Source organism: Glarea lozoyensis, assembly GCF_000409485.1.
Source record: "Glarea lozoyensis ATCC 20868 chromosome Unknown GLAREA15, whole genome shotgun sequence".
Classification (NCBI taxonomy): domain Eukaryota; kingdom Fungi; phylum Ascomycota; class Leotiomycetes; order Helotiales; family Helotiaceae; genus Glarea; species Glarea lozoyensis.
The window spans coordinates 1,478,619-1,504,232 of NW_007360989.1; the positions used below are offsets into that span (position 1 = coordinate 1,478,619).

The 25,614-nt window shown below is 46.6% G+C and overlaps 7 protein-coding genes across 7 annotated transcripts; 3 read left to right on the plus strand and 4 right to left on the minus strand.

Moving 5' to 3' along the window:
- Positions 1-103: 103 nt before the first annotated feature.
- GLAREA_06299 (uncharacterized protein) lies at positions 104-1,208 on the minus strand (the record flags this gene model as incomplete). The annotated part of the gene is made up of 2 exons (XM_008081713.1): positions 104-145; positions 201-1,208. 2 exons carry the CDS (start codon positions 1,206-1,208, stop codon positions 104-106), a joined length of 1,050 nt encoding a protein of 349 aa, XP_008079904.1.
- A 2,333-nt stretch (positions 1,209-3,541) lies between these two features.
- GLAREA_06300 (uncharacterized protein) lies at positions 3,542-7,049 on the minus strand (the record flags this gene model as incomplete). The annotated part of the gene is made up of 6 exons (XM_008081714.1): positions 3,542-3,975; positions 4,025-5,187; positions 5,309-5,607; positions 5,656-5,936; positions 6,001-6,977; positions 7,027-7,049. 6 exons carry the CDS (start codon positions 7,047-7,049, stop codon positions 3,542-3,544), a joined length of 3,177 nt encoding a protein of 1,058 aa, XP_008079905.1.
- Positions 7,050-8,463: 1,414 nt separating this feature from the next.
- GLAREA_06301 (uncharacterized protein) lies at positions 8,464-11,749 on the minus strand (the record flags this gene model as incomplete). Its single annotated transcript, XM_008081715.1, has 4 exons — positions 8,464-10,898; positions 10,948-11,275; positions 11,589-11,614; positions 11,665-11,749. The coding sequence occupies 4 exons, from the start codon at positions 11,747-11,749 to the stop codon at positions 8,464-8,466; spliced, it is 2,874 nt and encodes a 957-aa protein (XP_008079906.1).
- Positions 11,750-14,510: 2,761 nt separating this feature from the next.
- On the plus strand, positions 14,511-16,178 carry GLAREA_06302 (uncharacterized protein; the record flags this gene model as incomplete). The annotated part of the gene is made up of 1 exon (XM_008081716.1): positions 14,511-16,178. One exon carries the CDS (start codon positions 14,511-14,513, stop codon positions 16,176-16,178), a length of 1,668 nt encoding a protein of 555 aa, XP_008079907.1.
- A 477-nt stretch (positions 16,179-16,655) lies between these two features.
- Positions 16,656-20,963, minus strand: GLAREA_06303 (Ankyrin repeat-containing protein; the record flags this gene model as incomplete). The annotated part of the gene is made up of 4 exons (XM_008081717.1): positions 16,656-20,308; positions 20,364-20,495; positions 20,544-20,764; positions 20,824-20,963. 4 exons carry the CDS (start codon positions 20,961-20,963, stop codon positions 16,656-16,658), a joined length of 4,146 nt encoding a protein of 1,381 aa, XP_008079908.1.
- A 690-nt stretch (positions 20,964-21,653) lies between these two features.
- GLAREA_06304 (uncharacterized protein) lies at positions 21,654-22,071 on the plus strand (the record flags this gene model as incomplete). The annotated part of the gene is made up of 3 exons (XM_008081718.1): positions 21,654-21,774; positions 21,833-21,939; positions 21,994-22,071. The coding sequence occupies 3 exons, from the start codon at positions 21,654-21,656 to the stop codon at positions 22,069-22,071; spliced, it is 306 nt and encodes a 101-aa protein (XP_008079909.1).
- Positions 22,072-22,831: 760 nt separating this feature from the next.
- On the plus strand, positions 22,832-25,095 carry GLAREA_06305 (alpha/beta-Hydrolase; the record flags this gene model as incomplete). The annotated part of the gene is made up of 4 exons (XM_008081719.1): positions 22,832-23,059; positions 23,109-23,849; positions 23,897-24,433; positions 24,490-25,095. 4 exons carry the CDS (start codon positions 22,832-22,834, stop codon positions 25,093-25,095), a joined length of 2,112 nt encoding a protein of 703 aa, XP_008079910.1.
- Between the last annotated feature and the right edge of the window lie 519 nt (positions 25,096-25,614).

Below are 25,614 nucleotides of genomic sequence, written 5' to 3' on the forward strand. Positions count from 1 at the left end.
GAGTGAAGCGATTCTGACAAAAGACAAGCCAGCCGAAATCTGTCCCCAAGATATGGCAAGTTATGAGGATATCTCTCGATTAGATCAAACAGAGAATGTGGTGCTAGACTGTCGGACTGGCTACAATGACCTGGAAGGCGAAACGCTAGCCCGAATCGACTGTCAGTATTGTCCTCGATATAACCGACACATTCGAGAACACGGAAGGAGTCCGATCTTGGCTTTGCTTCTAGCATCGTCGCTAAAGCCTCAACACGGATGTTGAGGGCAGCTTTGACGTTCATTCCAAATGACCTATCCCGCTGCAAATCATAACGTAACCACTCCACCAACAAATCATTTCCTGAGAATGCATTCGCCTGGCGAGGTCGTGCTAAAGATCGGAGCCCAGGCACTGATATTGCAGATCTTGGAATGTTATCTTGAGCCGCAATGGTCAACTGATTGATATCGAGAAGTAGTCGAGATGCTGGTGCTCTGTAAGAAGTTGGCGGAGGCATGCCGTCAGAAGATTCAACCGTCGCACGTACATTTGCGGTATTGTGTGCTGTCATCATCTGCCGCTCCATCGATATCGCTGGCATTTGTTGCAAGCCTTGTTGAGCTTGTTGAACAGCACCGTCGAGGAGAATGTTCGAAAGTGCATGCGCTGATATCGTGTCCTCAACCCGTACACCTCCAGGTACCGGGAGTATTTCATACAACGTCCTAATCAGACTGGACATTTCTGAAATCATCAACCCAAATTTTGCCTCGTCCTTCACAGCCCACTTGATTTTTCGAACAAGTTTGCTGGCTTTTTGAAGCCTTGTAATCTCATTCTGCTGTCTCATTGATTCCCGCTTGATCACTGATGGTTCCGCCTCGTCTCCCATTCCAACTTGTTCCAGACCATATTTGCTCCAAAGTTTGTCTCTGTCTGTAAGGATATCATTGATCAAGACAAGAGTTTGAACTAATGTATCGTAAATCATACGAGGCATTTGGTTCGGAAGGAACCCGGCAGGAGTACATGCTCTATGACACATTCCCCAGTATATGTAGCGACTTTCCTCGACTTTGAAATGACAGTAGTGCCTGTTGAATGAACTGCCCATTCCTTTGACTTGCGATATTGTGGTGTAAGCAACGACACCACTGCTGAATACCTGGGCTGGTAGGGTGAGGGCACTTAGGGCGAGCCCAGAAACGTTCATAGGATCAACCATAATGTCGTTGGTAGTGATTCTTTCCACTGGTGAGTCGAATTGTTGAAACTATGGGTTCTTTTGTTTCGAGAATTGACTAAGGCGAGATTTGTGCTTTTTGCTTGAGTGTTGAGTGTTCGGCGGCTCGAGTCCTCAGCTGCTCAGCCATGGCAAGCCCACTCAATATAAGCCTCATAGCGCCACAAAAGTCTTGAGTGACATTCAATCCCTTCATCACCGTGTGGAAAGACGCCAATATTCCCATCTTCTTGATAATTGGCTGCCTTCCGTCCGTGAGCTTCGAAATCCTGTCCAAGAAAATGAAGCACACGATGAGCATATGAAATCTAGCGCAACAAACCCAATCAAAGATAACTTATGTTAGCTGTCAAGTTCAATGCGTCAATAACCTACGGCAAAAGATAATCTCATTCGCTTTAATTAAGTCGCCGTTACCACGGCGAATAACATTTGTCAACACGCGACTCGCACGCTGAGCAGCGAGATCCATAGCGGCAAGATCCATCACACAAGAGTGCGACTGCATAGCATGAACATGAATGAATGCTTCTTGGTAGGTTGACAGGTCGCAAATAAAACGATGCATATGTTTGGCATGTTTTGAGGTTCAATGAAAGTTGATGATTCGTGTCTTCGCTTTCCAAAATCTAGCGCGATTTTACAACCCACTTTTTCACGACCTCTTCACTGTTCTTCGACCTGTCTTACTTTTCAAAAGTACCTACTATAATACCCCATATGATTGTGCTCTTTATATTATTCTCGAGGCTTAGAACAGTTTCAAATACCTATATTATATTACAAACCCCAATATTTTAGAAACAAAAAAAAAGAAAAGAAACCGCAATTATTCTAGGCTACAATTCATAGTTTATCTAAAGAAACTTGCAGATACCTATACTGTATCGAAAACCTCAATTTTCAATAAAACCCACAAGACTTCGCTGCATTTTCATACTTTATCCGCTCGATCAACATCAAAACATCCAACCTAGCATTCACGAAAACTGAGTTCACCAAACACAAGAGGTATATGAATATCCATTCAAGCTAGGTCATGCAAAAGGGCTCTCCTTGGTATCTCATAGCACATGGAAAGAAACTACAATTGAATGGACTTCCTAAACAGTCTCCAATTCATAATTTTCATCAATATTCTACGGATCCTATGTGCACTGGGCTATTATATTCAAAGCATCATTCTCATACAATTGTTACGTCCCGCTTAGCCTTCTCTCAATCTAGACAACTGTCCCAAAGTTGGGCCTTATTCGCCGATCCTTAACTCGCTCCTGTGTCAACTTTTGTTCTGAAGCGTCTCAGGCGTTCTTCAACCCATCTCTGACCTTGAGATCTCCGCAGCATTTCTCATTCAATTCGCATGTTCTCGAGTGACCTTCGAAAAATAGGCATGCTGTTGTGCATATATATCATCAGTATCCAACTCGGCCTTCCCCAGCACACTTTCTACTACAATCCTTTTAATTTTCTATATAACACCCTATTCCGAACATTCTCATGCGTGTTCGTTCTACTCTCGCTTCTTCCCTGGCTCCATAAAACATTCCACAATCTTGTCCGACCAAATCTCACAGCTTTTCCCTTATCACCATCACTCAGAGATTCAATCCTCCACCCAGGTTCAAAAGAAATTTCTTCCATTCTGCCATTCCAAATCTTTCTCTTCAAAATTGAAGATATCACCACTAGGATCAACACCACCAAAGACACCTCCGATTGCATTCGCGGTATCTGAGGTGAGACGTCTATATAAATTGCGAGGAAAAGAACTTGGAGTCACTCGAAGAGACACCTCAACAAGTGTCGAAAGAGCTCAATTGTTTCGGTATATAACTACAAATTTGTACCCTGGCCACGGTTCAACGCTCAGCTGCCCGAGTTATGACGACATTATCAGAACACCATAAGCCCTGTAATACAATATAATAGATTTCTCGCTTGATACTCAAAATACACTACGACATAAAACAATTCCAGATCGGCGAAAATTTATTACAGACCCCAAATTTTTTCCCTCCAGATGCACAAAAGATATTTACGACATGCAACAAAACTCCGAATCCCTCATTAAGCGAGGTGACCCCCTCTTTGGGTCATGTGAGCAGTCCCATCTCATTTGGTATTTACTCTATACGTTAAACATTTTATGGATATTACGATGTATTAATAGGAGTTTAGAGAACTCCATATTCACAGTTCCAAATATACCAAACAAATAGCAAGATCGATTTCAAGATATCATATAACTAGACTAACGCCTAGCAATCATATTTCACATCACAAGAAAATTCCAATATCATGTCCGCTCATTCCTAATACATATTCCCCCCCTGATTCCCAACCCCCGAATTCCCATCCAAATTACCACCATGCGTAGCCGCAGCCGGATGCGAGCTCGGTGGCTCCTTATGCAACCGATTCCTGCCCTCAGCATCCGTAATCACATTCGGTCCATGCGGATGTTTATGATCACCATATCCTTGAGTGCCAGGGAACCCTGACGAGCCGTCAACGCCGCGGTTACGGTCTACACCATGTAGATGGTCGCCGATGTCCTTGTGTCCGGATTCAGGGGCAGATGGAAGAGGTTTATTGGTGTCTGAGCCGTATGCTCCTGCTCCTGCACCTACACCTGCGGCGCCAACGCCTGTGGCGGTTTGGTGGCCTGGGTTGAGTTGACCTTCGCGTTCGAGACGGTCGTACTCGCGGCGTTCTTCGTCGGTGTATTTGTCGTTTTTGTGGGATTCTGATAAGCCGTTAGTAAATGTGATACATATTGATTTAGAAGTACTTACTCAGACCAAAGAGACCTCCCTTGTGCTCCTTCTCGTGCTTCTTCTCTTCCTTCTCATGAAGTTTCTCGTCATGCTTATGTTGCTTCTTCAACTCCTTCTCGTACTCCTTCTCATCATGTTTATGTTGTTTCTTCAAATCCTTGTTCATTTCCTTCTCATCATGGATGTTGTGTTTCTGCATCGCCTTCTCAAGTTCCTTTTGCTTGTGATGTTCATCAGCCTCGTATGCCGCTCCACCGGCACCAACGGCACCTCCAGCAACAGCAGCATCGCGGCCGTAATGATGGTCACTGGTAGTGTTTCTAGTTGGATCGGTTGTAGAGTGAGTGGTTGAGCCATATGGATTGGTAGCAGTGGTACCACTGTGAGATCCGTATGTAGGGTCGACAGTCGAACTTGTTCCATCGTGGTGACGACCAGCAGCGTATGCAGCACCTCCAACACCCGCAGCGCCACCAGCCAAAGCAGCATCACGACCGTAGTTGTGACTTCCAGTAGTAGATGGGTCTACAGCGCGCGAAGTTGAGGTGTTAGTTGGGTATCCAGTGTCAGAACTGCCATATCCTGTGCCGTGGGTTGTTGGGCTTGTAGATGAGCCGTGATGTCTGTCAGCACCATAAGCTGCTGCACCAGCTCCAGCTCCTCCGGCAAGAGCAGCATTTCTACCGGTGTGAGATGAATCAGTAGTAGAACCATGCGTGTCAGTCTCGTTCTTGTGTCCAGAAAGCTTGCTTGTGATCTTATGCATCAAACTTTCCTTCTCGTGAGGAGCGCCATGTGTATCATGGGTTGTTGTGCTACCACTGTGACTACTTAGTCCACTATTGCCATGCTTCTGGGCATCTTGAACATACATATCTGTGGTTGGTCTGTGACCACTTTGCTCGAGATTAGACGCGCCACCAATTCTGTTTCCATGTTGATCGAAAGATCCCTCAGATAAAGAATCGTGGTTGCCTCGATGAGCCAAGCCTACACCTGCGGCACCTACGCCGACTCCAGCACCAGCTCCCAACGCAGCATCTCTGCCGTGATGATGGCCAGTGGTTGAGGTAGCAGGGGTTGTGCCGTGATGGCCGGTAGTTGTGGTAGTGGTAGTGGTCGTACCGGTCGTTGTCGAAGTACCGTGTCCAAAACCACGATCGTTGTGTCTGTCATGCTCACTGTACAAATCAGCAAAATTCCAAACAAAAATCAATAGGTGTGCGACGAAATAGTCAGGAATAGCAATTTCCCAACTACCATCCAAGTTTGAGAGCATCATAGAGCATGGAAAATACTTACTGCGAAGCAAGACCAGCAGCGCCAGCGCCAACACCACCTGCAATCGCCGCATTACGTCCAATATGGGACGAGCCAGTCAAGCCCGAGCCACCTTGTGTGGTAAAGTGAGAATCATCGGTATCTGCAATCCTGACCGCATCAGCAGAGGTTGTGCCAACGTTCTTGTGTTCCCTATCAGCTTCTTCGGCTCCTCCGCCAACCTTTTCACCGCCGTGGGCGTGCTCGATAGCATTTTCACGGTGGCTGCTTCCACCTCTGGTGTTTGGGTCGAGAAGGTTTGCAGTGACTGTTTGATGGGGCTGAAATCCGTTAGCATTGATTTGAAGGTATTTATTAAAACAACTTACTCCTGATCCAATACCAGTTCCTCTTGTTGCAGTGGAGCCTAGAATAGCTCCAGCACCGGTAGCAGCGGCATCTCGCTCAAGACCGTGTCCAGTACCATGTGTACTACTTCCATGGGTATGGGAAGAGCCAGTATTGCCGTATCCAGTGCTGCCAGTCAAGCCAGTGCTACCCAGTCTTGAGTTGTCAGAATCCACTCTTGGATCAGCCTTGTTTGCAAGGTTTGACGAGTGAGGTCCACTAGTGGTGGAATGGTCATTGTATCCCGTTCCAGATGTCAAGCCTGCACCACCAAGTCTCGAATGATCAGTGCCGTGTGTACTGCTTCCATAGGTATTAGGAAGAACCGGTATTGCCATATCCAGTTCCGGTGCTGCCAGTCAAGCCTGTGCTACCCAGTCTTGAATTATCAGAGTCGACTCTTGGATCTGCCTTGTTCGCAAGACTCGACGAGTGAGGTCCGCTAGTTGTAGAGTGGCCTGTACCAGTAGAATGGCTTGTACCAGCAAGAGGAAAGCTTCTTGCAGTTGTAGTACCAATAACAGTAGCACTTCCCCCGGGAGCTCCGGTCGTTCTTGAACCATCAAGATCAGAGTCGACACGAGGATCTGCTCTGTTCGCGAGATTTGAAGAGTGTGGGCCAGCAGTCGAAGAGCTGGTCCCTGAGCCCAGGTTGTAGCTTCTGTCAGTGGATGAGTGGCCAATGGCGGCAGTACCTAGAGCACCGCCTGTGGATGTGCTACTTGGGACCCCAGATGTTCCGTGGCCGTAACCTGGGGTATTGTCTCGTCCAGTCAGTCCAGAGCCAACTCCTCTCGAGTTATCAGAATCCACTCGTGGATCTGCTCTGTTTGCAAGGCTAGATGTATGTGGCCCGCTTGTGGTTGTGGTCGTGGTAGTAGTGCCGGTTGGTCCAGATCCATATCCAGCGCTGCCTGAATGGCCAGTCAATCTAGAGTTATCAGAATCCACTCGAGGATCAGCTTTGTTGGCAAGACTCGAAGAATGAGGACCACTGGTAGTTGATCCAGATGTACCAGGCAAGCCAGATCCATGACTAGGGCTTACTGTAGCACCTGAAACGCCATATCCTGTGCTCTGTGTAGTGGTAGGATGCTGAGATGTTGTGCCGTGCGAGGTGCCGGTATATCCAGCTTGTCCAGCTTCTGATGGAAATTCTCCTGGCATATGGGAAGGAGCATCTCTTCCAACTACACCAGCCATTCCAGTTCGTGTCTCGCCATTGAAATGTGAACCTTGTCCTGAAGTTCCTGTAGAAGATGAATGAGTAGTCGAGTCGTGTTTATCACTCGTATGAGGAGTTCTATGATCTGTTAGCAATGTCAAATACGTAGAAGGAAAAGAGAACATACAAGATCTTCTTAATTTTGTCCATAATTGCAGTAGGTTAATGCTGTGAAATAGTAAAGGGTATGATCGAGGAAACTCAGCATATAAAAAGGTATCAAAGTCAAAAAACAACTATGAAAAGAAACAAACCTCCAACCCCCCAAAGACAAACCTACATATACAAACCACACTAACCAAGCAATGAGGGGTACAGCTCCAAACTATGATGTCGTCTGTGGCGCTTACGCAGATTCACTCCACACAAAACAATCACAAGATCCTCTGATCCAAAAGCTGGAATATCTCAGCCTCACACTTGGTACCGAAAGGGTCTTTGCTCTGCAGACTGTACTCCATAGCGGGTTACTGCCACAGGCTAAGGGAGACGCCGTCGAGAGTTTGCGAGCCATGACAGCTCTAAGATGTGGGTGCGTTCTGCCCACTTTGCCAAGTATCGTGAGAGTTCGAATCCCACTACGATTCTACACCGTGTACGTTCATCTCATGTTGAAATCATAGACAATGAAATGCCCACGCCTTCGAATAACGTCGAGATATCCTCATGATCGCCTCTAGGATGCCTCCCTCAAATCCCATCTTCCTCGGAGTCGGAACCATCCGTACTGCAGTAAAGCAGATCCCGATGCGACTGGGTGATCATATCAGATGTATTGATTGAGATGAGGCTTGGATCGCCCCGGGCCCCCGCAATTGCTGTCCATTTCCTGATCGAGGGTCCTTTGTTTTGATGTGAGTGAGTTGACCTTGGAAAGTAGCGTCGTTGCGGGAAGACTAACGAGGAATTCCATTTCTTTCGTCAACCCAATTGAGAGCTTCAGCCACAGGTGGCGCTCATGACGTCCTCCACATTCATCAGCTACGACACTTTGATTTATTCAGACAACAAGGAGGAAATGAGGGAGATGTAATTTGGGATTGATTGGATGATATGTTATGCCTTTATTACGACTATCATAAAATCCCAACCAAGACATGACTTGAAACTCACGATATCTTCGACGTGACAAGATGGGCATTAAATGTAGTTGAAAGGTCACAGCACCAACTCGAAAACTGAGGACAAATGCATCGTCAATATACACTTTTATTAACGCTGTCACCAAAGATGGATCCTATCGCTACCATTCTTACAAGAAAAAAAGAAAGCCATGCTTTGCAAATAAACAAAAGAGACTAGATCGACGCTGTATCAGACGAAACCGATGTTTCCTAACCACCAATTACATCCATTCCATTCCATTCCTCCCTCATCCACTCTCCATTCCCATGTGTATCATCTTTCTTCCCTCGCCCTCGCACCTGTATTAAGTAACGGGTATTCGCGGTAAGTGGTATCATCGTCATCCGAAAATTCAAAAGAAAATATGGTTATCTCCAATCCTTCCCTGTCGAATGAAAAAGAAAATGCTGTGTAAGGCTGCAGAAACTGCAGTCATTGTTCATACACGTCCAGCCAAGACTGGGTTCTCAGCACCGTATGTGGTGTTGTAGGTGGAGTTCTTGGTGTTACCGTTGGTAGCGGTATGGCCATTAGTGTTGGCATGGCCATTGGTGAGGCCAGTTCCAGTGCTGCTGCTGAGACCGGTTGTGCCAGCATTCTCGCCGAATGCCTGATCAACTTGACTTCCAAATCCAGTCACGGTGGAATCTCTGTTTCCAGCTCCACCAATTGGACCGGATTGAGTGCCGGTGTAACCGGAGCCACTCTGACCAGTGTATCCAGAACCACTTTGTCCAGTGTATGCAGAACCGCTCTGTCCAGCATATCCGGAACCGCTCTGTCCGGCGCTCTGGGCATATGGATCACGAGATTGCTCAGTCATGGAGCTGGTGTGGCCAACGTTTTGTGGGCCACGAACACCACCCTCAGTCACTCTGTGTGGTTTGCGAGTAGGCTCAACGGCCTTTGGAATATCGGTAGATGCCTTGGCACTGCCGAGTCCAAATACTGGAGTTTGCCAGTTGTCGCCCTTAAGAGCAAGCTCCTTGTACTCGGTAGCCTTGCTGGAGATACCACCTGGAAGCTTGATATCTGGAAAGATGGAATCTTTCTGGGTCATAGCCATGTTGACGGTGGTGTTGTTCTTGGCCTCTTGTGCCTTGTTCTTGCCCTGAAGGAACTTCTTCTGGACGGCAGAAGCGTACTTTTGGTAGATGTTCTGTGCTTGCTCTGGGTCGTTCTTAACCTGCTCAGTGGCACGGTCAACCTCCTTCTTGACCTCAAAAGCCATGCTGTCAAGCTCGTGGCACTTGTCCTTGATGACCTTCTCAATAGCCTTCTGGAGTGCAGGCCTCATGACCTTAAGCATCAATGGCTTGAAAAGACCGAAGAGGAGCTTGTGATTGGATTGCTTGAGCTTAATATCGAAATTCTTGACATCAACATCGACTTTGTCAACCTTGAAGAAGTTTTGCGAATCTTTAGCAGTAGCAGTTGAGAGCTTCATCTTGAATGACAATCCAGTTCCACCGAGGAAGATATCGGCAACACCGAGGTCCTTGACCTTTGGAGTACCTTGCTTACGCTTGACGTAGTAAGAGACATCGCGAAGATCCATCTGGATACCCGAGACAGAAACCATGATACTGTTGTTGTTCTTGTTGGCAATCTTCTTGCGCCCCCAGCGGAAGTAGTTGTCATTTGCAACCTCAAGAATGTTTGGCATCAAGTTGTCACTCTCAATGACAAGATTCTCAATGACAGCATCGATCATTGGGTCGCTGTACTCAATACGTGGGATTGGTACGTATTGGACAGCTTGGAAGATGCCAGGAAGGATGACCTCAGTCAAATCCTTAACCAAATGAGGCTTGAACGTTGGCTTGCCATTCTCATCATTGCCCAAGTCTGTGAAGAGCTTGTTCATTGACTCGGCAAACTTCTTGTTGGAAGGATCGGAATCGAACTGCTCGGCAAGGAATTTCACCTCGTCGGCAATGCGATCAGTGTGGTTTCGGTAACGGTCACGGAGGAGGAAGTTTCCGCGGTCGTTCAACTTGTTCCACTCCTCGGTAGCGTCATCCTCCATGATGTAGCCTTGTTGCTTGAGGCACTTTCGGATGTAGGTGTTCATTTGCTTGAACCAGTTCTTGAGCTCGGGATCTTTGTCGGCATCCTTGTAGACAGCATTGAGAGAGTCGAAGAAGTCGTCGGTAGAAGTACCGTTGGCAAAACGCTCGATCAAAGTCTTCAAGTCACCCTCAACCTTCTGGAGAGAGGTGTCGGCATGTGCACCCTTGACGGTGCCTGCACCTTGTTGACCGAGTGTGTTGGCGTGGCCAGCATACTGCTCAGCCAAGTCCAAAATAGTGGTGATGGCAGATTGGTAATCTGGGTGACCTTGAATTTCGACTACCATCTTCTTCAATCTGTAGATGGTCTGCTGACGGCGCTCCTCTGGCATCTTCTTGTTCATGTAGTCCTTGGTCGTCTGTTTGGCCTGCTCCTTTCGCTTTCTGGCCTTCTCCTTGTCCTCTTCCGAGATGTTGGCATCAGCCTTCTGCTTAAGCGACTCAATACCTTGACGAGCACCCTGCTTGGCATCGACACCGGAAGAGGTGTTGTTCATCTGGTCGTTTTGAGCTCGGTCCGCAGTGTCTCTTGGATCGCGGGATCCACTTGGATCGGCAGTCTGATTGGCATCACGACCAGCCTCCTTGAGATCTTGCTTGGATAATGGAGACTTTTGATTGTAGGTTTGCTTGATCTGGTTTTTAATGTTTCCGCGGGACATATCTGGGTTATCATGCCATGTATCGTCCTCGGCAGGCTCGTCTAGCTGGTTAAGTTGATCTTCGTTGGGGTTGATCTTGTCTGCCGCACTGGTAGCGGCATCACCAGCCATGTCGCGAATGAGGATGGTAGAATCTTTCACTGCGTAAAATGTTAGTAGAGTAAGCAAATGTTTGGAGGTGTTACATACAGAGCTTTCGGAATTGACCATTAGAGATGATCAACGTGCCGAGGGTTCGCAGACCCTCCAGCGCCTTGTTGCCATCCTGTTGAGCAGATTGCTTGTCAATTGGGGCACCAGGGACAGCAGCGTTTCCACCGCTAATCTTCTGTGATTCCCAGATGAAGTCCTGGAGAAGATTGCCTTGGTTCTTGGAGAGGAGGAGGTACTTGGCTTGTTGAACTACATTGCGGAAGTCGGCGACAAGAGCCTGACCCTCAGCCGACAGCTGTTTGGATGGGTGGGAGATAGGTTTTGATGCTAGGAAGCTGTTGAGCGCAACATCGATTTGTTCATTCTATGACAGTTAGTATGTCTTTATCACGCGTGCGCCAGCGCCATGATTTGGCCAGGCAAATTCAACGGATCGGGCCCAAGCGATCCCGCGGTGGGAATGGTAACACGATTTGCGCGCTAATTGCAGCGACTGAAACTATCGAATAAACAAAACAGTAGTTCGTGATATTGAATCAGAGGCTGATGAATCGTAGAATTGTAATTGAGCTGTGGTCGATACAATCGCGCGTGAAATCATCGTGTCGTATCACCAGTCGCAAAATGTGAAGTTGCACAAAACCGAATCATGACGTATGATAGAAATTTATACTTACAGATGGGACTTTGCCAGCTTGGAAAGCTATTGAATTGTTAGCATTGGCGATATCTTCATAATTGAATGCAGCCTACCTGATGCAATTCCGTAGAATTGGAGTTTGCGGTTGACATCGGCCTCCTTTGCCTTTAAGTCTGTTGGTCTGTTGACGGACGACATGGTGATCTAGAGATCGGGTATCAAAGAGTAGAAATGAGCAAAAAATGAGCAAGTGAGAGACGCGACGATAATCGCAGTCTTCACCAGTTGATTAGTTGTAGATTGGGATCGTAGTGGTGATAATACAGATGGGTAATCGCGTGTTGTTATTGTTGGGTATTGTTGGCAATTAGAGAAATGGTTGGAGAAAGAGCAAGAGGAGAGGGAAAGGAGAAAGCAGAAAAGGAATTGACTTTGGTTTTGACGCAATGGAAACCGGATACGCGTCGATGCGATCTTGCCTTGCCCTGGAACAGGAATGGTTCGTATGACATCGACTCCCTAGGTTGCTGGGCACAGATGACGGCTTGGTTGCTACCACTATCGATTTGCGGTAGCGCGTAAGATCTCGCCGCATTCCCTTCTGCCCATTGAAGCTGCCCCAAAATGCCCCCTTGATCTAACATTTAATTTCATGTCGATTTGACGTCATCGTTTTTGGTTGTGCACCCCCTTCCAAATCCTCAGCTTGTGACTGTCTACCATTCGGAGCTTTTGGCCGGCTGTAGCACTTCCCGTACAACCCCAACTCATCTTCACCTCTTTCATCTTATTCTAGTCCAATCCTAACGTCGGTATGGTTGATTTGGTAGGTCTACGCCACCTCATCAATAAAAGTGTACATGGTGGCTGGAAAGCTGTTTGCTGGCAAGTTTTTCTGCTCTCCCAGGTTTCATGCTTCCCCGCAACCGAACAATTCCCCCTGAAAGTGCATGGGTTCCCGTCGCTTCACGCTTGGGTCGTGGTCGGGCGTTTGGTGAAAAGAACGCCACAACAACGCCGATGTTTAGCTAGTATCGTGGTACTTCATCAAACATTTCAGCATACACCATCGTGAGAATCGTATGATCCTCATGCGCGTCATCATCAATAATATCAAATACTGCAAGCTCTGCAACTTGTGCCCCGCTCACTGCCTATTGCAGCGGAAATTCTCCTTGAATTCCTCTTTGAGGCACAGATGTTCTCGCTTATTACGATGATGGCATTTCTCGATTCCCATACCGGAAAAGCTGACGTATCCTTGTATAGATCTGCGGTGCATCTTCCGGCTGGGCAGTGGGCATCTCGCAAATTTGCTGAAAATTGGGACGAGAGATCAGATTGTTTTGGGGAACCTGTGAGTTTGATCAATATTATTGTTCTAAGCTTGCATTAATTACATACATGATTGACATGAGAAAACTTACTACGAACGTAAGTAGCACTTTTGTATCAAGTTTCAGATCACATACCACCATATCCTCTTCACGCCAGCGCATTCTCCCACACAACTCCTAGTACGCACAAACAGCCACCAGACTCCAAAGCTCAAGACGAATGATTTTCGATGACTTCATGCCACGCTCAGACCCCAGTAAAGATCACGATCGAGACCGTCTGGGTTGATTTGCCACATGGACTAGCTGGCGCTTTCTATGCATGCGCTTGACCGTTTAGGTTTAATGACTTGGAATCGTCCTGACGACGAGGCTTCCTCGCTTGTGTTTGCAAGAGACGGGAACGCTGGGTTTTGCCGCCATTAGCGTCACGTGTTTGATGTCAACTCCATTATCTTGCATTGCATTCGACTCGTGCTTCGTTGGTATCTGTTGCTGTGTTAGGTTGTTCGAGCTTTCAGTGTTCTCGTACTGTTTGTTTGTGTTATTGTAAAAAAGTATAGCCAACTAGATTGGGTAAGAACACCTGACCGACCGATTAGGGAGTGTGTGTACGGAGTATGCAGGTGGCGCGCGAGAAGTGGTTGCGTGGAATTGGGTATCTGCGACGTGCAACAAAATACGCAGGACTCATGCAAAAGCCGTCACGTGGTATTTGAAGAACCAGAGTAAAAATAACTTTCGCAGTTCTCCTTCTCAACAATATTTATCCGTATCAGAATTGACTTTCAAGTATTGATTCGTGCATCAAGGTCCAAGGAACCTGTCGAGAAACCACGATTTGTTCGAAATTGACAATGGAAGTGCGACGCTTGCGCCATCTCTCTACGCGATCACTATGCTGAAGTCCTCCATTAAAACACGCTTAGTTCATGTTGTCATGAGGTTGTTTTTGCTTTGATATACTCAGCACTCTTGCTTCGGACGAGCTAAACAATGTGAAGGTCAATGGCTGTCTTGTGCGCGATTCCGTTGTTGGCGGCTTGGGAGCACAACCAACAACGAGGCACCAAATATAGATATCCAACATACCATATCCTTCGCCCCCCCAAGAAATACCAACAATCTTTCCATACTTTCCCACGGGAGTGTTGGTTAGATCGTGGCTCAAATGTCACACCTTTTTTTCCGGTCGCTCAGGAATATACCAACTTCTGAGCCTCGAATTTCTGTTCTCATGACATCTTACCGACAGCCATCAACAACCTGCATTGGTCGCTGGAGGTCTTTTTGATTCCCCATGGAGTTTACTTACTCTTGGGAAATCCTACATCAGCAATGGGTTTTCTGTTACGTGGAGAAGTTTTCCTTCCTGATGATACTGTCACCATATAGGCACAACGTCAGTCGCGATGTGCTTTTCTCTCTCTTTTCCTCTCATCTTTCTCTCTACACTTGCTAGGTCCTCTTACTGCAATTGTTCTCGTGGTCGAGATGCGAGTCTAGGTCAATTTGTCTCTTACCTTTGTCTCTTGCTTTTGTCTCTTACTTTTGTCTTTTTGATCTTGGTAAACATCTCTATCGAGTTTCCGAACACTCCTGTCATTCATTCGTTCATAAAAATGAAGATCTGCACCTTCTCCATTCTCTGTGTGCTAGCTAGCAGCCTGGCAAACGCAGGTGTTATCACCAACTTCGACGAACTAGCACGGCGGGCAGAGAAAAAACCTCAGGACAAATTAGAATTCGACCAACAAACCGAGTCATTCAAGAAAACCGGTACATGTCGACTTTACGATGCAACCGGCGATTCTGAAAAACGCAAATCCAGCCCCGATATCTGCGAAGCAACTTGTGGAAATCTGTCCGACAAAGTCCGAGACACCAACGCAACAGCTTCCATGTCCTGCAGTTCTCTTGGCGCAGAAGCGAAGGAACGTCTTTGGCAACTCGACCCAGATGGCGATAAATGGTCTCCAGGCGGCTGTCTATGCCAGATTCCACTTGCGGAATTCATAATTGACACCGTGGCTGCGGCCCTACCACTAATCGATGATGTTTTGTGTGTTGGCCTTACAACTGCGCTTCGAGAAACCATGTTGTTGGCAGCAAACTTCATTCCTAATGTCGGGCCAACTGCTTCAGCAGGATTAAGAATCGCAGTTCAAACTGCAAAGACAGTGGCTGATTATGGTGGAACGGCGGCAGATTATATGAAGTGGTTTAGCACTCCATGTGGAGAAGGTACTGAGGATATCCAGGCCAAAGCGGATGAAGCCTTCAACTTGATGAGTTATCTTCCCGATGAGCTGGAACAAGCTTTAAGTTTGTGTCCTATAGACAAGAAATCGAAGTCGAGGAAGAATGGAGATCCCCCGCAACCTGGCGGTAGAAAGAATGATCAGCCTTCCGAAGATAACAAGCCGACAAGTAATCCACCGCCTCCATCGAGCAATCAACCTCCAGCACCAAGCTCAAACCCAGTTCCTTCACAGAATTCGAATCAACCTCCATCCAGTCAGGCACCAGCCTCCAGCGTGGCTGCCAGTCCATCAAGTCAAGCATCACCTGCATCGTCCGCAAGTCAACTAGCCAGTCCCTCATCAACTGCAACTCCTCCTCCGATAAACAACGCCCCTCCACCCGCACCCATAGACCAAAACCGCCGGACCAGAAAACAACCAACTTCAAAAGCAAGCAGTACCGCCTCGAGCGCTTCAGCAGCAACAGCTACAACAGAGGCCGCCGAACCTGAAGAGTCTGAAGGACCGGTACCTCCTTGTGGTGATTTATCTGGTGCACAAGATGTAGGTGAGAAAGTTCTCGATGGCGCAGATGTATCGGGTTGTGCGGCTTCTACGACGGAGGCTGTGACTGGAGAGTCAGAAGCTGTGGCCACAGAGGCGGCGACGTTGACAGGGGAGTTGGAAGAAGAGGCTACCGACGCTGCTACCACTGAAGTTGACGAATCTGCTGCAACTGAAGCTCCTACGACAACAGAGCTGAAAGAGGAAGCTCAGGAAACAGAAATGGCTATGGCCGATACGGAGGAAGAAGCTACAATGACAGAGGAAGAAGAAGATACTCGAGCCACTGAAACGGGAGAGGAAGAAGTTTCATCTACTACCACTGAAGAGGAAAGTGCGAGTACAGCTGATCCTGAAGAGAATAGCGAAACCGAGACCGCGGAGGAAGAGGAACTCGTTGCCTCAATTGAGGACTCGGACGTAGAAAGTGGGATGACTTCTGCTGATACTGAAGCGAACGAGGTTGATGTTGCGAAAAGATGACGAGTTCGTAGTCCGAGACATGTAGATATCATCGCGAATTCATGTGAAAGTTGATAAACAAGACTGTCTACACTATGAGTTGTCTAGCTTCCAAAATCGAACCCCTTTTGACTCCTTTTCCCCTTTGATAAGTGAGAGACATGTTTCTGCTGCCCATTCTAAAAACAATAAGTAAGCATAGAGGTCCGAGGCTACGAAGTAATTCGTTGGATGCGTACCCTTTGAGTAACATGTCTAGAGAACCCCTACAACAACTCGTCTCTTTGGAGTCTCATTCCATTTACGCGAGAGATGAAGATAGTCCACGGACTTTGCGAGCGAAACTTGGAGATTTTCGTTCGTGGTAGTACTGCAAAAATTGACCAAGTTGTAAAGTACTGGACGACAGTGTCCAGCTCATTTTTTTTGGTTTTGCTGTGAAAATTATCGACGAACTCAAAATGCCGTGGTTCATTGAAGTGTAATCGACGGTATATGTCACAGCTCACGTATCCTGTCCCATTCCCAAGACCCATCGTCTATGAAACCTAGTTGTGATAGGTCTGTCAAGTCGCAGGCCGTCATTTCCTGGCCAGGAGACATGATTGATGGAGCTTCGTTAATGATGCTAATGTCTGGCTGATTTTCTTTCATGATATCAAGGTCTCGCTGATGCTCGTTTGTGATATTACCACTTGGCTGAACTTGATTCGCACCATCAACGTCTGGCTGATGCTGGTTTGTGGTATTATCGCTTGGCTGCTCTTGACTTATGATATCCGGGACTTGCTCATCGTCATTAACAGGCCTCGCTGCCTCAAGCAGCCGACGAACAGCATGATGTCCATTCTCGGTTGCTCTTCTCATAGCATCCTGATATTGTGCTTCCCCTTCTTTTACAATGCTCGCGCCAGCATTGAGTAGCAACTGTACCATGTCAATTCGGCCATGTTCTGCTGCTCCTTCTAATGCTGTCCTGCCGCCAATCTCAGCGGCTGGTGCGTTGACATCTGCATTGTAGTCTAGTAAGAGAGTTGCGATTCCGAGCAGACCTTCAAGAGCAGCAAATTGTAGTGCGGTAGCTCCAGCCTCTTTTGCTGGCGGTGCATTCACATTGGCTCCATGGTGATAAAGTAGTTCGATGATCCCTTTGTTTCCATTTCTGCTCGCTATCTGTATGGGCGTATGAGGCATGTCGTCATATGTCGCCTCTACATTACAGGAATGTTGTAGGAGGAGAGTGACAATGTCAGTGTCTTGATTAGTGACAGCGATTTGAAGTGGTGTTCCGTTATGCCGCCCTGCTTCCTCTTCCTGAGATTGTTGACATTCAAATCTGTTTGATAAGCCAACAGCATTCGGGTCGGCGCTTTGTTCTAGAAGCAGGTGCACAATGCTTTTCTTCCGGAAATTTGCTGCAGTTTGCATGGGTGAGCCGAACGTATCACCCGTTGGACTCATGTTAACATCTGCCCCCGCTTCTAGCAAGGTTTTGATGTTTTCGGGGTTGTCGATCAAGATAGCCATACTGAGAGCAGATATGTGATAGCCGCTATTCCAATATATTTTCAAGAAGTCGTCTGCAATGTACCAAATAGAATTGGGATCTGCCCCGTGAGCGAGGAGCAAGTTTAGAATTCCACCGGTTGCATTGTATTTGATGGCAATCATCAGAGCTTCCGAGACACCTCGAATTGACACAATGGTCTGTGGAAGTCCCTCAAGAATAAGACAGGCTATCTCCACTTTACCTAACTCTACTGCTCTAGCAAGCGCTTTATCACCAAAATCCCAGCACGTTCCTGTAGAAAGTCTTATGATATCGTTGAAAACTTCTTCAAAAATAATCTTGAACAGCCCGGTATCGTGAGCGGCGTCTTTCAGTGCTAGAGAATCGTGCGGATGCGCCCCTTTTTGTAGTAGAAACCGAACCAGTCTCGTATCATTATTTTGGACAGCGGCAGTAAGAGGTGTAATACAAATAATTTGTGTGTTAGGAGGGTGATTGATAGCTGCCCCCAATGAAAGAAGCGTTTGAATTAGGCCACAGTCTTTGGTTTTAATAGCAGCAGTAAGTGGGGTCATCCAACGGTAATTATGGTCCCAAGAAAAGTCGTTTCCAAAAGCAGCAGTACTTGCTCCCATATCTAGGAGGGTTTGGATTACTTCCTTATTGCCCCAGAGAATCGCCAAAACTAAGGGGTGTCCATAAAGATTGTGGTGGCCGAGGCAATCTTTATAATAGCATGGCTCGCGTCTAATTATATTTAGAATTGGGCCCAATTCCAGTATTCTGTCTGTCATCCTCTGATTTTTCCGAGCAATTGAGAATTCAAGTGCAGTATAGCCCTCGGAGACTGTGTTGATGTCTGCGCCTTGGAACAAAAGAATATCCAGCATCTCAACGTCGTCTTTCCTGATAGCCGATTGTAGAGCTCTGCCCAAGCATGAAGAAATCGAGACATTGTAATCCAGACACAGGCCGCTTAGGAGACATAGAGTTTCAATATTTTGTGCGTCGCAACATGACTCTAGTACTTCTTCCATTCCAGCAAGTTTAGAAAAAAGGGTGCTACCGTTGGAGCTGCTGTAACTGAAGATGTATTTAATGGCAGTGTTGTCGCCGGTACTGATCGCTGCGAATAAAATTGCCTTTTGCATCTCAACATCTGATCGTTTGTGCAGTATAGCTTCGATGTATCTCAAAGTTAAATCGTACCCCATAACTTCCCAGGCTGTTGTTAACGACACCCAAGAAACTAAGCTTAGCAGTTTGTTGAAAATCTCGAGGCTTCCCAGATTAGTTGCCAGCTGCAAGGAATAATTTGTGGCCTTTGAAGCTCCCGCCGCTAGCATCATTTCAATGAGCTCGACGTTTCGCAGACCCACAACAAGGTCCACGGTGGTGAAATAGAATCTCTCTTTCTTTTCGAAGTGCCAGGCTGGGCACTGTTCTTCAGGCTGATGAAAAGGCAGGTAATCATCTATATCAATCCCGGCTTTTATGAGTCTGCTGAACATATTCATGATACTCTCCAGTCTCTCAACTGGCACAGATGAAAGAACTATTTTGAGAAATTCGATCCAGCAATGCCAATCGTGATAACCGCTCTCAAATGTGGACTTCTTGGTGATTTTATCCAAATCAGCCCAGCTGTAAATACACTCACGAAGGGCCGAGGTTTTTTGGCCTGTTAGGAATCGAACATTGGCGTGGTTTTCAAGAAAAATTTCGATAAGGTACACGTTTCCATATCGGGATGCTGCTGTCAATGGAGAGTGTCTATAGTATAAGATGTGGTCAATATCATCATCATAAACAGGTGGTTCGCTGCTTCCAACCGCAGGGGAGTTGCAAGAGTCGTCGGTAAGTGGGTTGACTGCAGCTCCTTTGTCCAAGAGGAATTGCACAAGAGCAAGAAAGTCCTCGTCTTTCCTTTCAGGGAATTCTTGTGCTGCAATCGAACATTTTTCGACTTCCTTGCGCTCCTCGCCTTCCTCGCCTTCTTCCCAGACACGTTCATCGGAATCTTGTTCAGAATCAGTTTCCTGGTCAAGGTATCGCCCATGGATCGTAAGAACTAGAATACTGCTTTTCCATCTAGTCCCCGGTTGATCTATGCTGGATCCCGCATTGACGAGTGTAGTTGCTAGCTCCCAGTTTCCACTGAGACATGCAAACTGCAAAGGATTCATACGATCGGGTATTCGATAGTGCTGGCAATTGTGCCCGTTTGGATTTAATCCTCCTTTCAACAAAAGCTTCACAGTTCGGAGATCTTCTGCCTCAACTGCCAATCGGAAGATATTTTCAAGGAGCGCATCGCCAGTTGGCCCTTTCTCAACACGAATGGCGTCGAGGAACGAAACATCGCTATGGGCTTGGAGCCATTGAAAAGCCCGTGTTCCATCAGTTTCGTGGGGAAAGTTGTTTGAAAACAGGAAAATTGCGAGATTTAGAACCGCCATAGAGCTTGTATCTTCGAGACTTCGAATGGCGACTGCTCGCGCACATTCCTCCTCAAAAAACGCTGAATTTGGCAGTATGGACTCGATGAACGGCAATCCAGTTTTGGTAAGGCCTGTCCTATTTGAACTGTTCAATAATGGTAATAAAGATGGTGATCTAGCATCGGAATTCATCATCGATTCTGAAAACATATGATTGATCAATAATAGCTTCAATGGAGACGGACTGCTGCTCACCTGCTAAATTGGATATCGTGTCCTGAAAGCTAAGTATAGGTAGCCTGTGAAATAGTAATCTGAAAACTTCTGGCGAAGTAGGAGTGCGTATGTTAAAACCAGGTGGTGTCGTGGGTAATGCAGCAGTCGTGTCTATACTTTGTAAGAATTTAGACCAAACAATAGCGCTCGACAACTTACTTTGAGTTCTGTCGAACCGTTGCAGGCTCGGCAGGATTCGATGGCGGGAAACTTCGCGATTTACTCTCCTCGCTGGCACTAATTGGCCGTTCAAATAGACGCTGCTTCTTTTCCCGATTTTTGTCCGTAAATCAATCTTTTGGCCGGCCATTTTCCAAGCTTCACTGGATCTATTCCTACGGAACCCCCAGTCCCTTAATTTCTTCTCGTATTGCGCTTTACTAAAATATGTCAGTTATGTTGCGCTGATCATAACCGCTTCAACGGGGGCAGAACTTACGTGGCCTTGAAATTGTATCGATCTTCCATCACTTTCATAACACCTTTGGGACCTTCGAGGCTGTACTTTTTGACGATGTACAAATCATATATGATATTCTTAAAGCGATCCCACTCGTGAGAACTGTTTGGACGAGACATATTGGAAGTCTAGACAGCAGCTTGGTTTGCGACTTGGCTAAGAGGTTCGGTCGAGGATCTGTGAAGTCTTTGGGGTGTTGACGAGGAATGAAGGTAAAAGTCTGCAAGCCTTCTGGCTACAGATTTCAATCAGAGCCTCGCGAAGCCTTGATGGGTGTTTGTGCTTCGGATCCAAGACTTGCTCATTCATCATTGGCCAGTCCCAAAACCTGCCCGCATCTTGATATGGCCCGCATATGCCGGGCGTAATTCAACTGGGTCGTACAACAAATGCATGTAAGCCACAATGGCATCTTACTGGCCTTTACCAGAACCGGCCCTCCTTGCAAAGATATTCAACAGTTGTCCCGGGAATGATGATTCCTGGTGCTGTCGGCTTGGAATTTTCTCTCGCAGTCCGTAGTGGCTTTTTTGTTGTCATTCAATTGGATGTTGCCAAAACCGCCAGTTGCTCCTTCACAAGGTGTCAGAAATACCGGGGTAAGGGTATTCGTCTGCGGCTTCAGGCTGTGTGAGGCGACAACGATTTCCTAAATTGACTGAAATCATCAACAAGTTTCAGTTCTGGTCAAACTACAACCAAATTTCTCCATCATTTATAACCATCTCTTTGGCCATGTTCGCATTCAACCAGAATCCACTTTGCTCTTCAATTATTCCATCAAGTTTTCAACTGATAAACGAGCTCACATGGGTCGTCTTTCCTCAGAATCCATAATCGGGTTACTCGCCCTGTTGGTCAACTTAGCACCCCTTGTCTTTTTGTTGATAACGTGGATGAGAAGACGAAGCAGAGATTGGCCATGTAATGGTATGTCTAATAACAGACGCCACTAAGCTCTGGGTCGCTAATACAATTGGATAGATAGCAGTCTTCGAAGAAGTTTGGTTTTGCCAGAACCGGAAATGTTTCATGTTGCAGACGATTCGGAGGTTTCCAGAAGCCGTACAGGAAGAGCTTATATTTGGAAGCATGGTAATGAGCACCCTTTCGAAATCGCCAGAAATGCTGCTAATATATTTCCAATAGCAGAGCTCACATCGTGCTCCTACTATTCGTGGTCGTACGCGAAGACAAGAGACAGATGAAATGGCTCATCCTATGTGAATGGAATTCTTGATGGAATGGAGTGTTCTGATGAGTGTCAAGACCGTCGTCGTGACATGTCGTTGTTGAGGGATGTTGATGACTCGGCGTTCAAAGTGTGAGGAGTTGGGTTTGTTTTGACCGACGAGGAGCCCCACCCTTCTCGTGACAGCAAATAACTTGTCAGCTTAGCAAGATGAAATCTCTTATTTTAGACTTTCCAAAGCTAAAATACAAGTTTTCTGTTAACGATCAATTAGTTGCAACATTCTCGTTCACAAAAGAGCTTATCACGTGATATTTAGAACTCCCCTGGGAGTCTTTGAATACAAAAGCCAATGGCTCCCAAACTTGAAGATATACTTCAAAAGTGCGGTGTGACTTGAAATTTTCTACTATAAAGTTGAACAGCATGTTCTATAAAATCAACACGTGCTTCATCCATCATCTGCACGTCCCGGGTTTCAACGCCTATTGATGTGATACGCGACACACATTACGACATCCAGCCTGCAACCTCTACAAAAACACCACAGTATGCTAATCTGCGTGTACTATTGGTCTCGCTAGGGTACAGCTGAGCTGCCGAAACTCATCATAGTGGCTGCCTGCAGCCATTGCTTGTCTGTTGCGCACGCGGAGCACGAACCCCGTCGCATGATAGGTCAAGTTGGATCGCTGATGCTGACTTGGAGTTGGTAAACTTCATCATAAGACAATCCGTCTACCATTTCCAAATAGATACTTTCTCTCCTTTGTATTTTGAGCGAATCTGATCAATATGGATAGAAACGGGTATGACCTGGTGAGTGAAAAGGATAGGCTGCTGCCGCGAAGAGCAGCGTGCGAAGATCCCAGGAAACGGAAGATCAAAAAGACCAATTTCGGACTTGGGGTAGTGGTTGCTACAGTTTTATTTCTTTGGTGGTCGATATATGCGATACCCAGTCTTCTATCGATTGGTAATGACGGAAATGATGATAATGAGAGGGAGTTGAGCTTTGACGAGGTGAGCAATATTACTCCAGAGCTTGGCACTTATTACTCACGAAATATAGATTGTTCCAAGCGAGAAGCTAGAATGGCATCCATGTTATCGAGACATTGGAACCTACAAGTGTGCTCGTCTCACTGTGGCGATGGACTACAAACGGTCATTAGACGCATCTCCTGAGAACCCAAAAGTCCATCTTGCCCTTTTACTAGTTCCTGGAGTACACACAGGATCTCAGCAATACTCTACTTCTCCACTGCTCATTAACCCAGGCGGGCCAGGGAATCCTGGAGTCATTAGTGCTCTTACAATTGGAAAAATGATTCAGGGAGTCGTCGGTTTGGATCAAGACATCATCGGCTTTGATCCACGCGGTATTGGCGCTACTACTCCCAGTGCAGACTGCTTCTCATTTCCGTACAATGACGAGACAGACGAAGAAGATCGAGTCAAAGGGGATTACCACCGGCTGCTATGGTCTCTTGGATCCAGAGAGGTCGGTGCGGTAAATTCGAGTAATGTTGCTCTTCAGAAAATTGACGCTCGTGCAAGAGCTTTGTCGAAATTGTGTCAAGAGAAGGACTTGCTAAGAGGTGACGACAGTGTTTTTCGACATTTGAGCACACCTTCCGTTGCGAGAGACATGCTCAGTATTGTAGATGCTTGGGACGAATGGACCGGCAAACTAAGCTCTGAGGATCGGCAAGTTGACGATGAGGATGTTGAAATTGAGGATAGCACTAGTGAACCACCGTATAGTCTAGACACTAAGGGCAAGCTAGTATACTGGGGGTTTAGCTACGGAGTATGCATCTTTCCTGAACCTGTTTCATATCATACTGACTTCTGTAGACTTTACTCGGGGCCACCTTTGCAGCAATGTTCCCCGATCGAGTCGGTCGACTAGTCCTCGACGGTGTAGTTGATGCCGATCACTATGTATCACCTGTATGGACAGGCAGTCTTCGTGATACCGACGAGGTTTATAAGTCTTTCTCAAGATACTGCCACCAAGCCGAGGGAAAATGTGCACTCTGGCGAGCAAATGACACTATTACCGATATTGCAGATCGAGTCGATGGTATTTTTGCAGATTTAAAAGAGAACCCTATTTCAGTGATCGATCCTGACTCAAAGCTACCCTTCATCGTATCCTACTCTGATGTCAAACTCCTTTTCTTCGTTGCACTTTATGGACCGACAGAAAGCTTCAATGCTGTCTCGCAATTTTTGGATCTATTAGATCGCGGACTGCATTCATTTCTCTCCACTCTCTTTAGATGGCCTTCGCAATATGAGCTTAAAGCATTCTGTGGACCACCTCCACCACCACAATACTACCCGGGGGAAGCGCAGGTGTCAATCATATGTTCTGACAAAAGATACATTGTAAGCACAATTCCCTTTCATCTTCAGTAGCACATGTACTGATTAACCTTCTATAGCTCAACGAAACCCTTCCCGAACTCGAAACTCGATTCGAACAACTGGCAAACCAATCCTCATTCGCTGACATATGGATGACACTAATGATCGGTTGTGATGGCTGGCCCATCAAAGCAATCGATCCACCAATGCGCTGGGACGACCAACCAACCCACAAATCCAAGCCGATAAACACATCTTTCCCAGTACTCTTTCTCAGCAACACAAATGACCCAGTCACCCCTCTCCACGGAGCCGTTAAGATGTCTGGTAAATTCACAGACTCGGGCCTGATCGAGCAAAGAAGCGAAGGCCACTGCAGTTACGCTGCGGTCTCGAAATGTACAATCGCGAAGATCCGCGCGTATTATAGAGAAGGGAAGGTGCCTCCGCATCCGAATAAGAAAGAAGGGAAGTGGGATGTTTGCGAGGCTGATGAGTGGCCGTTTCATCCCTTTGAGTCGGTTGCTTGGGCACAGGAGCATGGTGTTGAAGACCAGGCTGTCTTTGAAGCCATGCAATCGGCTAAAGAGCTCCAAAGCGTATTTTATGAAAATACGGATTTCTGGGGTGAGTCTAGTCGGTTGAATCTGAACCATGCGAGCGAGTTCTTTGTTTCGGGTTGAGGTGGATTTCTTTGTAATTTGGGGCAATGGTGTTGTCGTTGCAGCAGCCGAGCGACAGTTCAGTTTACGTATATATACACGAGACTACGTAGAATATATGGGAAGCACGATAGTACAGATGAATACACAAACACAAATTGTTATGTCCAGTTTTCGCCGCTTCGTCGGTGTTCTATGAAGATCTCGAGTCGAAACTGTTGGCGTCTGCAGGCAACATACCAAATCACGATGAGAGCCAAGCGAGTATTCTCATCAACTACAACTGGAAACGCTTTGATCATTGATCATGCTACGCCAATCGTGAAACCTATAATTATATGAATTGTGTATGGCTGAAAATGTGGTAGGAATGAAAACGGCTAGTGTGGTTCCTTTGTTCTGTCCATCACCGAGATCAATTGAGTACCAAACAAAGACTCGAAATGCGTCCTTGATTTCTGGTCGATATCAAGAACATCCTTCCCCCGACCTCAATAGTTTAATCTTCCAGATTGGCACTCGAAGCATATGTAAGAATTA